Source organism: Armigeres subalbatus, chromosome 2 (assembly GCF_024139115.2).
Source record: "Armigeres subalbatus isolate Guangzhou_Male chromosome 2, GZ_Asu_2, whole genome shotgun sequence".
NCBI lineage: Eukaryota > Metazoa > Arthropoda > Insecta > Diptera > Culicidae > Armigeres > Armigeres subalbatus.
Genome location: NC_085140.1, coordinates 174,938,796 through 174,952,077, shown reverse-complemented (window position 1 = coordinate 174,952,077; position 13,282 = coordinate 174,938,796). Strand labels below are relative to the sequence as shown.

The 13,282-nt window shown below is 42.5% G+C and overlaps 1 protein-coding gene across 1 annotated transcript; it reads left to right on the top strand.

Moving 5' to 3' along the window:
- The first annotated feature begins 9,045 nt into the window (after positions 1-9,045).
- Positions 9,046-9,825, top strand: LOC134209385 (uncharacterized). The gene has a single exon (XM_062685369.1). The coding sequence runs from the start codon at positions 9,046-9,048 to the stop codon at positions 9,823-9,825; it is 780 nt and encodes a 259-aa protein (XP_062541353.1).
- Positions 9,826-13,282: the final 3,457 nt, after the last annotated feature.

The following is a 13,282-nucleotide window of genomic DNA, read 5'->3' as shown; positions in this document are numbered from 1 at the left end:
TTGAAATCTACATTTCATTTCATTTATTTAGTCTACATCTAAACAAACAGATAACACTGAATCAACAATTTGACGCCACAATACACGGTTCGAGGCCGCATCTCTCCATCCTCGAATACGCCCCACGCTCGCCAAGTCGTATTAAAATCTTACAGATTTGTATTATTCTAATGCAATATCTGTATAAAAAGCTTACAGAATTGTATATGCCAAGATTTTATATTTATATTTTTTTAATATTTATAATTGTCACATTTGTTTTTTGGGCGTACAATCTTCCCAGCTACCTGGTGAAAATCATCAACAATTACCTGTCGGCATGGACATTCCGGGTCTCAATCAGCGGAGCGAGTTCCAAAGCGCACAACATCGTCGCAGGCATTCCCCAGGGCAGTATCTTTGGGCCCCTGTTTTTCCATCTGTTCACCTCCGACATGCCAAAACCTCCAGAAGACGACGCTGTTGTGAATCCTCTCAAAAATCTCACGTGTTACAACTTCAACAACAACCGAGTTGAAAGCAATACTTTTTCGTTATCATATTACAGATGTAAATACTTTTTGCAAGCAATAATAGATCAAAATTATGATGAACGACGATGAACGTATTTGTCAAGTATTTTGACTTGAAATTATTCACACGAAATTATGTTGAAACATGAAAGTTTATCTAATAAAGCATACGATCCATTGCATCTTTTGATTATTATATGATTTTAATACCATCGGTGCGAATGCTGATAGAACTAAATATAAGGAGTAATATAATGTTCAGTTAATTCATGCCGCTAATTGAACCATTTATTTGACACATTGTGAATAAAATGGTGTATCGAAACATGAAAGGTTGATGTTTGAATCGCTAGAAAGGGTTTGTGGAAGCCGTAAGGTATGCAATTATTTTTTGTTTCATTTTGTAGCAAGATTAGAGAAAAGCATCATTCAGGGTTGAGAAAAATCAAATTTTCGAAAAATCGAGAATGATCAAACTCACCCGCGATTTTACTTTTAAATTTTCAAGTGATTAAAACTCGCCAGCGATTAAGAATCGTTTGAAAATCGTATCTTGATTTGATGCATTTACCGTTACATTTTGAACTATTTTTCCTCACTTGCATGAAGCTATAACGCCAAATAGAAGATATAACGGGACTGTTGGCAATTATCTATTATTAGTGAAGACATCGATCACGTAGTTTGGTTCTGCTCGGAAAACGACGTCTCCAGAGAGCAATTATTGGATACCCTAGTGGCCCGAGGTAAACAACCCTTCCAGGAGATAAGAGGTGTTTTGGGGGATCGTGATGTGGTCTATATGCAAGCCATTTATAGTTTTCTTTGTTCCTCTGACATAAAAGTCTAATACTTTTGTTTTTTTTTCTTTTCTTCGAAGTTTTTTTTTGTTTTGTCTCTGTCTTTCTGTCCCGTAGAGCGCCGTAGCTCTGGCTGTCCGGAAGATGCTCCCATGCGAACCATTTTTCGAGCACGACGACACACCACATCGTCCCCGACGCCAAATGACCGGATGAGCTGCTGAAATTCCTTGATTATGATTATTCCCTGATTCCCGAATCCTAATCCCCATCCATCCTTAAACATTGTAAACCTAACCTCGAGTCACCACGAGTACGTTGGCTTATTTCCCTCTCTTACTAATTTAATAATAAGATTATGTCGATTGTACATATCACAAAGAAACGTGGCTCCGTAAAGTGTTATACACGCCTGAGCCTACCAAATAAACGAACTTGGAAAAAAAAAAATATTAGTGAAGATTAATGATTGAATGAAAATTTTGTGTTTATTATCGTTTGAGTACAAAATTTGAGAAGTTGTCGCCGGCGACAACTCGCCTACTGTTTTCACGTGAGAAGTTTTCACATGAAAATTGCAATCATGATCGTCTGATAATGATTGAGCACAACACTGGCATCATTCACAAATAACATAACGTTTTAGGATGTGGGAGGGTACTTGTCTGAGTGTTAAGGCTCTATAAACCGTAATCAATCCAATAATGACGATGATTTTATTCGAATCCGCACTAATACTAATAAAGTTTTGAACTATATTCAATATTTTGGGCTATTTGCCGTCTTACCTCCATCATTGCATATTCATAAATAGCCATATATTTGATACACCGTGACACGGGGGTGGTTTTGGGTATAAATCCCCACCCCACCCCACCCCCCCCCCAAAGATAAAATTTTTGGAAGAAATTTTAATTTTCGAAAAAAAATGTTCAGAAACCCCCCCATCAGCTGGCATATTTTTAACACCCCGTTTCCACCCACCCCAGTTGTAAACAACATTTTATTTATCGCTGCTGCACTTTTCCGTACCAATTGCCTCACTATTACAAACAAGCGATACAGTCATTAGTTTTCAAAACATTGTGATGGAGTCTTGAGCCTTAAGGACTAGGGTAAAATGCCCAATAGTGGACCCCCTAGTAGCGGAATTTTGCTATTCCTGTCATAAGGCTTAAATTTTTTCAACATATTAACTCTGCTTGATATCTAACAACAAGCTCTTCATCCCCTCTTCAAGATGCATACATAAAATACCCAAATACACGACGTTATTCGTTGAAATTAACATTTTAAAGTCTAACTGAATTCGCCCTATAGTAGACCCCTTGGGGGTCCATAATAGGAAATTGCTTCCCTATAGTCGACACTTCATTTGATTTTCATGTCCCGTTTCGGGACGTTCTTCTTCCCTATTATGGACCCTCCAAAATATTCCTATAATGGACACTCTCGTGTTTATTTTTTATAGAATTGTAAAAAATCATCTAATTTTACTTTCCATACCATTTCCAATGCATGTAATCAAATCATAGGACTGTAAGGTAGGTTCTCCCGATGGAATTTCAAAGCAAAATGTTGACATTGTGCAGTAATAATGCAAAAATGGATGAAGGGTCCACTAATGGTTAGGGGTCCACTATTGGGCACTTTACCCTATATAAATTTTAGAACTCTATCATACATAAAGCGTTATGAGGGGGTATGTGTGGGTTGACAATGGCAAATATTATAGATTAACTATTAATCTATAATATTTGACAATGGTCAAGTTTAGCGTAATGTAATTTGCGAATTAACATTAGCTATTGAGTGGATAATTCTGTTTTTACAAAGGTACTCAGAAACCTAATCGCAGGCATCAGATATTCTATCCGCAGCTCTCAGTTATTTTTTCGAGTACTGTGACATGCCCTATTACCGTGGGTGTGGGATTAAAAACGTGTCCACAATAAATTCGCTATATAAAATTTAATTTGCAACAATCACCCTTGAAAACTATATCGCTCTAATCAATATTAAATACATTTGAAGGAAAAAATATGTTTTGTACTTCAACTCATAAAAAAATAAGAAAATAAGGTTCATCAACATTGCCCATGGTGCTCATAAACTGTATGAAATAGTTCAAAATTCAGCCCTCCTTTAGAAGTCCTCCTTAGCCGCGGCTACAAAGCAAGACCATGCTGAGGGTGGCTGGGTTCGATTCCCGGTGCCGGTCTAGGCAATTTTTGGTTTGGAAATTGTCTCGATTTCCCTGGGCATGGGATATACGAATGCAAAAATGATAACATGGCTTAGAAACATCGCAGTTAATAACTGAGGAACTGCCTAATGAACACTAAGCTGCAAGGCGACAATGTCCCAGTAGGGGATGTAATGCCAATGAGGAAGAAGAAGAAGCTCAAAATTCAAGAGGACTCCAAAATGGAGAATTTGATCGTTCAAGCAGGGGGCAACAAAGTAAAAAAGTGAACCACTTTAGGATACCATACACAAACAGACATTATTTTCGAGAATATTTTTTCAAACATTTTTTTTTTCTTACCTTTTTTTTGCGAATTTTGTGCTGCAAAATGGTGGGTTGGCATCATGGAAGAAGCGTCCAATATAGCTCTGATCGCCACAAGCTCCTATCTCACACTTCCACGCACGGGTCGTCGGATGAAAAAAGACCGCCAGCTAACAGTTCCGTACTTAGCTGGTAGTGCAATTTGTCCACTGTTGTCCTTCTAACATCAGTTAGAGCGTCTATCCACCAGGATTTGTGGCTCAACCAGTGTCTGTCTGGTATCCAGCGGTTGATTCACGAAATGCTGTATCGTGTGAGCTCTAGCTATAAGATGGCAGTCAACCAGCGCGATGTAGGTAACGCGATCCCGGTTAGGTAGCTTACTGAAACCTTTCAAATGCCACGAAAAATGGAGAAAGAAGAAAAAGAGAACGTTATTTTCGACAGCCGACCCGGCAACGAAATAATTACTATGATTGGAAACTCGGTACCTGGAATGTCAGGATTCTAAATGAACTTGGATGAGTGAGCCTTCTGGCTCATGAACTGCAAAAGGTTGGTAAACGTGGCTGTTATCCAAGAAGGTCAGTGGCCTAGATCTGAAGAACGTAAATTCAGAGCCGTGGATCCCATTCAAATATTACATCTTTTACAGCAGCGGCGAAAGCCTAAGGGGCAAGGCTGAGTAAACGCAATGATAAAACTGTATATAATCCGTAAAGACTGCCAGGAATCCCTGACGGATTCTCATATTCTGTGTATTCGATTCAGCGTGACTCTATTAGCCAATTTGCTATATGTAAATGTACAAATATTTCATTTTCCAGCACATTAATAATGATTGTTCATTATAGGTTGAATTAATGGTTGAAATAATTTGAAAACAAATCAAAACAAGATTGGGCAAGGCTGCCAGTATATTTTAATATGATCATTCAAATTTGATATCAAGATCTGTTTGGGCGACTTCAATGCGAAGATCGGATCCGACAACTAGAACCATGAGCGCATTATGGGACGCCATGGTCTCGGAGAAATGAGCGAAAACGGAGAGCTGTTCGCAGAATTTTGTGGTAATAACGACATGGTGATCGGGGGATCGCTCTTCCCTCATCGACCGGTTCACAAAGTCACGTGAGTCTCCCGTGACGGCTTTACAGAAAATCAAATCGACCACATCTGCATCAGCCGAAAATGGAAACGGAGCCTTCTTGATGTACGGAATAAACGTAGTGCCGATATCGCATCTGATCATCACCTCCTCATCGGCGAAATACGCCTGCGCATTGCGCGGATTCGTCGGCAGGAGGAAATAGTTGGACGACGATTCAACACACGCCGACTGGAAGATGCCACGGTGAAACGGTCCTTCGTTGAAGAACTGGAGACGCGTGCTGCAGATATTCCGGAAGGTGGCAGCGTGGAAGACCAATGGACCGCCATCAAGAATGCCTTCATCGCTACCAGCGAGAACAATCTGGGCGAACTACGCACCCAGAGAAAACAATGGATCACCGATGAGACCTGGAGAAAGATAGAGGAGCGAAGAGAAGCCAAAGCCGCGATAGAGCGATCGAAAACCAAAGGAGCCAAAGTCTTAGCCCGTCAACGATACGCGGCTCTTGAGAAGAAAGTGAAACGCTCATGTCGACGGGACAAGCGAGCGTGGGCAGACTCTCTGGCCGACGAAGGAGAGAGAGCCGCCGCAACCGGGGACATTCACATCCTCTACGATATCTCACGACGCTTAAGCGGTTCGAAGATGAATGCAACGATGCCTGTGAAAGACGCGAATGATCAGTTATTGACCGACCCAACTGACCAGCTGAAACGCTGGTTCGAGCACTTTGAACAACTTTTTCAAGTGCCAGCCAGGCCATCACCTCCTTGGCATGATCTGCCTAGGATCCGACGTATAACACGCGTCAATACCGAAGCTCCATCACTGCTAGAGATTACAACAGCCATCCAAAGCATGAAATCGAATAAAGCCCCAGGGGTCGACCGCATATCAGCCGAGATGCTCAAAGCTGACCCCATGACATCCGCTCAACTACTGCATCGTTTATTTCGTAATATCTGGGACACCGCAACTTTCCCGGTCGACTGGATGCAAGGTATCTTAGTGAAGGTGCCCAAAAAGGGTGACCTGACTGTATGCGATAACTGGCGAGGCATTTTGTTGCTGTGTACCGTTCTCAAAGCTCTGTGCAAAATTATCCTAGCCCGGATTCAGGAGAAGATCGATGCGACTCTCCGGCGGCAGCAAGCCGGATTCCGTGCCGGAAGATCCTGTGTGGACCATATTGTCACGCTCCGCAGCATTCTGGAGCAGGTCAACGAATTCCAAGAGTCCCTTTACTTGGTATTCTTTGACTACGAAAAAACTTTCGACCGTCTCAATCACGAGAATATGTGGGGCGCCCTGAGACGCAAGGGAGTTCCTGAGAAAATCATCGGCCTCATCGAGACACAGTACGAGGCCTTCTCGTGTAGAGTGCTACACAATGGGGTCTTGTCCGACCCTATCCGGGTCGTAGCTGGTGTGAGGCAAGGATGTATTCTATCACCGTTACTGTTCCTCATCGTAATCGACGAGATTCTGGTAGATGCGATTGACCGTGAACCAAACCGCGGGCTGTTATGGCAGCCTATAACCTTGGAGCACCTAAATGACTTCGAATTGGCGGATGATGTTGCACTCCTCGCGCAACGGCGCTCTGATATGCAGAGTAAGCTCAACGACCTTGCCGAGCGCTTCTCTTCGGCAGGTTTAGTCATCAACGTCAACAAAACCAAATCGTTGGATGTAAACACGGTGACTCCTTCCAGTTTCACAGTAGCCGGGCAACCAGTGGAGAATGTTGAAAGCTTCCAATATCTTGGTAGCCAAATGGCGTCAGACGGCGGTACCTAGATCGACATAGGAGCACGGATCAAGAAAGCAAGGGCTGCCTTTGCGAGTTTAAGAAATATCTGAAAAAACGCACCAAAATACGAATTTTCAACTCTAACGTAAAATATGTGCTGTTATACGCTAGCGAAACATGGTGTGTATCAGTGGAGAACACTCAACGGCTGCAGGTGTTCATTAACAGATGCCTGCGGTATATAATTCGGGCCTGGTGGCCTCACAACTGGATCTCAAACAACGAGCTCCATCGTCGTTGTCACCAGAGGCCGATAGCAACAGAAATTCGGGAGCGGGTGGGGCTGGGTCGGGCACTCTCTACGTAGGGGCGGAAACGAAATCTGTAAACAAGCATTAGACTGGAACCCAGCGGGACATCGCAGCAGAGGCAGACCCAGAGGCTCATGGCGGCGAAGCTTCACTAAAGAAATAAAAGAAGTCCCACCCCTTGCGTGCAGCACTTTTTCAATTTGAATTTTCGTTTTTGCCTTTATTGCTCAACGAAGTTGTACCGAAAGGCTATCATTTCACTTCGAAAATGAACTTTCTATAGAAGCCTTGGAGACCCATTAGTGCTATATACCAATCGACTCAGCTCGACCAACTGAGCACATGTCTGTCTGTCCGTGTGTATGTGTGTGCACAAAAGCTAAAACATAAAACAACTTTCCGTATAGTAATCTTTAACCGATTTTCTCGCAACAAGTTTTTTTCGACAGGGGACAAAGCCTTGTTGGATCACTATTGAATTTGATAACGATCGACCGTTGTTATGAAGAAAATGGTACATCGAACCATATAAGCCCCATTAGGGTGGCTCAAATTAGTATGGGAAAAACTTTTTTCAATGTTTTTGGTGGGCCGCTTTCTTATTCGGTTCTATTTGATGCCCTGATGCTCTTGACAAAATTTCAGCCAAATCGGTCAACGTTTGGGCGGTGCTTGTTGGAAGTATATATGCAAAAATTTATGCAGAAACAACCAAAAACAGTAAATTGCAGCTGGACTACACAACTTATGATGAAGAACTATGATACTCATTCAGATTTTGGAGAATTTACAGAATGTTATGCGGAAAACCGCGAGAAGATTAGAGTTTTCCCGGCTAAGTTATTAGCATTTCTCTGAAGTGGGGTTTGAGTAAATTTCGTTTCTTTTACTTTTGAAAAGAAATAAATTCACCCTTACAACACTCCAGTAAAATGCTAATATCTTTGCGTAATAAACTCTAATCTTCTCGCGGTTTTTAGCATATCATTCTGTATTTAATTCTACAAGAACTGAATGAGTATCGTGGTTCTTGATCGTAAATTGTGCCGTCCAACTGCAAATCACAACAACAACCGCCAGTGAAGATATATCAGCTTCCACACTGATATTCTGCCCTCCCCCTTCATACGGGAGCTTGGCAGAAGGAAGGTCGTGTGATATGTGCCATCACAAATATTGCCCTCCGCTCGCTTTCAAATCGACTTCTATAAAAAAACATTCTTCATGCCTGCCGTAACCTAACGGAACTATCAATTCTATACTTTCGCCTCTAATTCTATCATGAACATGTACGTCCAAGTTTGGAAGATGATATTAGCATTTCCATATCATTGCAAATCACTGTTTATGGATGTTTCTGCATACATTTTTCCATATAAACTTCCAACGAGTTTAGCACCGCCCAAACGTTGACCGATTTGGCTGAAATTTTGTCCGGAGTATCAGGGCATCAAAAAGAACCGAATAAGAGGGCGGCCCATCAAAAAATTTGAAAAAGTGTTTTTTGAGCCACCCTAAGCCCCATATAAGGTTGGCTGTATTGGTGTCTTGACTAAATACGAGAAAGGCAGCATCACTACTCGGTGAATTAAAATAAGTTTTTAAATTAGAGTTAGATATTTCGAAAATATGGGTTCTTTTGGTAAGTTAACCTTAAATGAGTCAAAGAATTGGCTGAGACAATAAAACGAGATACAATTTTTGAAAGGAAATCAATAATCAAAAATCAATTATTGTACGGAGTTGTGGGATGCAAAAACAGTGAACCGCATACAGCCCTGGAATCAACGAAGAGATGAGGGAGAAAATGAAGAGAAAGAGGACAGTTCATTTTACGATGTAAAAACAACACGTGTAGACAATATCGCCGGAAATAAAATATTATATTGTTAGTATTAAAACGTCTTCGATCTTTACCTTATCGGTTCGAATCGCCACATTGGTGACCCGCGACGTCGCGTGACATCGAGTTCGATCGAAAACCGCGTATTTGTTTCAAATATCCGCGATCGAAATCAAGTGACAAAAGCTAACCTCAAAATGGTCGATACAGAAGCGGCGAATAATGTGCCAGCTGCTGTCACTGCACACGTCAGTGTAAAATTACCCGAGTTTTGGAAATCTGATCCGGCCATGTGGTTTGCTCAGGCCGAATCACAGTTCGCACTGGCAAAAATCACCGCAGACGAAACAAAATTCCATCACATCGTGGCCAAAGTAGACCAGTCGGTGATTTGCCATATTACGGACCTTGTTACAAATCCGCCGGTGACGAACAAATATGATGCCGTTAAAGAGCGACTAATCGGCCGATTCGCTCTATCCCCGGAAAATCGCTTGGAACGATTGCTTGGCATGCACGATCTGGGAGATTTGCGACCTACACATCTACTCTCTAAAATGCAGGAACTATCGACCGGCTTAGCAGTTGACGACAAATTGCTCAAAATGCTATTCATCCAACGGTTGCCTCTGAGCATACGTCCCATTATCTCTTGTCACGACGGAACGCTTGCCAAATTAGCGGAAATGGCAGATAAAATGGTAGATACAATGACCATGCAATCATCTGCGGTAACTACCAGTGACAAGGAATTCGTCAACACGGTGGAAAATGATCTCAGATCGGAAATCGACTTTCTGACTGCCGAGATACGCAAGCTTAAATCGTTCGGGCGCTCACGAAGCCAATCTGCTTCAAGGACTCGTCGGTTTTCCTCCACCAGCCAAGCACAGAACGAGATCTGTTGGTATCATCGAAAATACGGCACGAATGCACGCCAGTGCCGACAACCATGTTCTTTCAGTTCAAAAAACTAAGTACTTCCCAGCCGATCTCGGCGGAGGTTGGGGAAGTGTCTGGAAGCCGCCGAATAGTCATCCACGATCGTACAACAAATTATCGTTTTTTAATTGACACCGGATCAGACGTGTCCATAATTCCGGCGACTAAAAGAGAGAAAATTGGAGGATTCACCTCACAAGCTCTGCACGCTGCAAATGGAACCAGAATACCAACTTACGGATCTAAATTTCTAAACACAGATCTTGGACTCAGGCGACGCTTTCTTTGGAATTTCATCATTGCTGATGTAACTATACCGATTATCGGAGCCGATTTCATTGCCCACTTCGGCATTTTGGTGGATCTCAAGCATCAACGTTTGACAGACGGAAAAACCGGTTTAGGCTCCCCTGGGTATATGATGACTACGAACCTGTACAACGTGACAACTGTCAACATAGACCATCCGTTTCGAGACCTTCTATCAAACTTCCGAGAAATAACGCTGCCGTCTACAATGAAGTCAGAAATCCAGCGAGACGTTAACGCGTCGGATGCATCCTGAAAAAGTAAAATCTGCAAAAGAGGAATTCAGAGTAATGTGCGATTTAGGGATTTGTCGTCCTTCAAGCAGCAGCTGGGCCAGCCCGCTGCACTGTGTGCCAAAGAAAAACGGGCAATGGCGTTTCGTTGGCGATTACCGTCGATTAAATCAAGCAACCATCCCTGATCGATATCCTGTTCCTCACATTCACGATCTGCTGAACTCATTCCACGGTAAGTCCATTTTCTCTACGATAGATCTAGAAAGGGCATACCACCAAATACCTGTGGAAGAGGAGGATATTCCAAAAACTGCAGTGATAACACCGTTCGGATTATTCGAATTCACGCGTATGCAGTTTGGCCTATGCAACGCTAGCCAAACATTTCAACGATATATCTCGGGTACTTATTCAAAATGACGTATGTGATTTTGTAAACAAAGATTCAAACGTCGAATTGTTCAATCTGATAGCCCTCCCACGCAAACCATCACCACAGACAGGTAGGGAAAGCCTTCGGCTACCTGTTGGTGGTGTTGGTTTGCGTGGGAGTGCCATCAGATCGGATAAATCGACGTTTCAATCTTTGTTCACAAAATCACATACGTCCTTTTGAATAAGTACCCGAGATATGAATAAAATTTTCGGTGATTTAGATTTTGTGGTGGTTTTCATAGACGATATCTGCATAGCATCTTCTTCGCCTTCAGAGCACCACGAGCACTTGCGTATTGTTTTCGAAAGGCTTCGTAAATATGGTTTGGTGATCAATGTCACCAAAAGCACATTCGGACGTACTGAAGTAGAGTTTCTGGGATACTTAATCAGTGCAGACGGTGTACGTCCCCTACCTGCACGTGTACAAGCTATCATGAATTATGAATTACCTTCCTGCGTGAAAGATTTGCGGCGTTTTTTGGCGTTGGTGAATGGATACAAGCGATTCATTCAACACGCAACCGATATTCAGGCGGAATTGCGGAAGTTGATACCGGATAACAGGAAGAATGATTCTCGGAAACTTAAGTGGACAGATGTCGCACTCAAGAGTTTCGATAACTGTAAACGATCGCTAGCTGAATCCACACTTCTTCATTATCCCGACTGTAAAAAACCACTTGGCCTTATGATCGATGCTTCAAACACAGCTGCCGGAGCAGTTCTACAGCAACTGCATAACAACAATTGGGAACCCTTGGGTTTTTATTCGGAGAAGTTTACGAAATCGCAGTTCAACTACTCTACGTTCGGTCGGGAATTAACTGCCATGAAGATGGCGGTTAAGTATTTTCGGCACTTCCTTGAGGGACGAAATTTCACTATTTTTACGGATCATCGCCCATTGACGTTTTCCTTGACAACCGATTCAAATTTGCGTCTGCCTCACGAAGAGCGATATTTGCGTTTCATATCGCAATTCACAACGGACATTCGGCATATTAGTGGAAAGGATAATTACATCGCTGACGCTCTTTCGCGTGTTGATAGCGTACTCGCACCGACCTCGATTGATTACAGATTAATCAGTCGCGATCAAGAACACGATATAGAACTACAATCATTGATGAAGTCTACTAACACATCTTTGAAATTCGAAAAAAAAGTCGATGCCACTATGCAGTGCTAAAATATATTGTGATATTTCAACAGGTTGCCCTCGTCCGTTTATACCTAAAGCTCATCGCATGGATGTCATGACGCACTTCCACGGTATAGCGCATCCCGGAACTCGAGCTACAAGGAAACTGATATCGCTACGTTTTGTGTGGCCTTCTATGAATGCCGATATCAGCAAATTCGTCAAACACTGTGAAATTTGTCAGCGCTCAAAAGTACACCGTCATACTGTGTCTCCTCTTACCGAATTCGATCTCCCCAAGGCGCGGTTCAAGCATATCCACATAGATCTCGTAGGACCACTCCCTCCATCACAAGGACATCGATATCTTCTCACGATGATTGATCGCTTTTCTCGCTGGCCGGAGGCAATTCCATTGGTGGATATAACAGCAAACACAGTAGCTAAAGCAATGTATTCAACTTGGATCTCAAGGTTTGGTGTACCTGAATATATAACAACGGACCAAGGACGTCAGTTTGAATCGGAGCTGTTCAACGAACTAACCGCAATGCTTGGCGCGCATCATATCAGGACCACCGCATACCATCCGCAAGCAAACGGCATCGTGGAGCGATTCCATAGGACATTAAAGTCTGCCATCAGATGTGTAAACCCAAAGGACTGGTACGATGAATTGCCAATGATATTGCTCGGATTACGCGTGGCATATCGCGATGACTTAAAGTGCTCTGCTGCAGATTTAGTTTATGGTCAAGGTTTACGTATTCCCGGTGAATTCTTCGATTCACCTACCAATACTGTTGATCGAACAGACTTTTGTAAACAACTCCACCGCTTGTTCCAAAACATTAAGGCTCCAAATACAACCCACCACGACAACCGTAAGATATTCGTAGATGCGGAGCTGAGAACGTGTACCCATGTCTTTATTAGAGTCGATTCAGTGAAAAGACCACTTCAGTATCCTTATGAAGGCCCATACGAAGTAGTACAGCGTAATGACAAATTCATGGATTTGCTGATTTCTGGGAAGGTCCAACGAATATCCATCGATCGAATAAAACCAGCATTCACCTGTAATTCTAATTTGAACGATCATCCTCCTGACGATCTCAAAACCAAAGTTACTCCAAGCGGACATCGTATTAGATTCTTGGTGTAACTGGGGGGGCTCTGTGGGATGCAAAAACAGTGAACCGCATACAGCCCTGGAATCAACGAAGAGATGAGGGAGAAAATGAAGAGAAAGAGGACAGTTCATTTTACGATGTAAAAACAACACGTGTAGACAATATCGCCGGAAATAAAATATTATATTGTTAGTATTAAAACGTCTTCGATCTTTACCTTATCGGTTCGAATCGC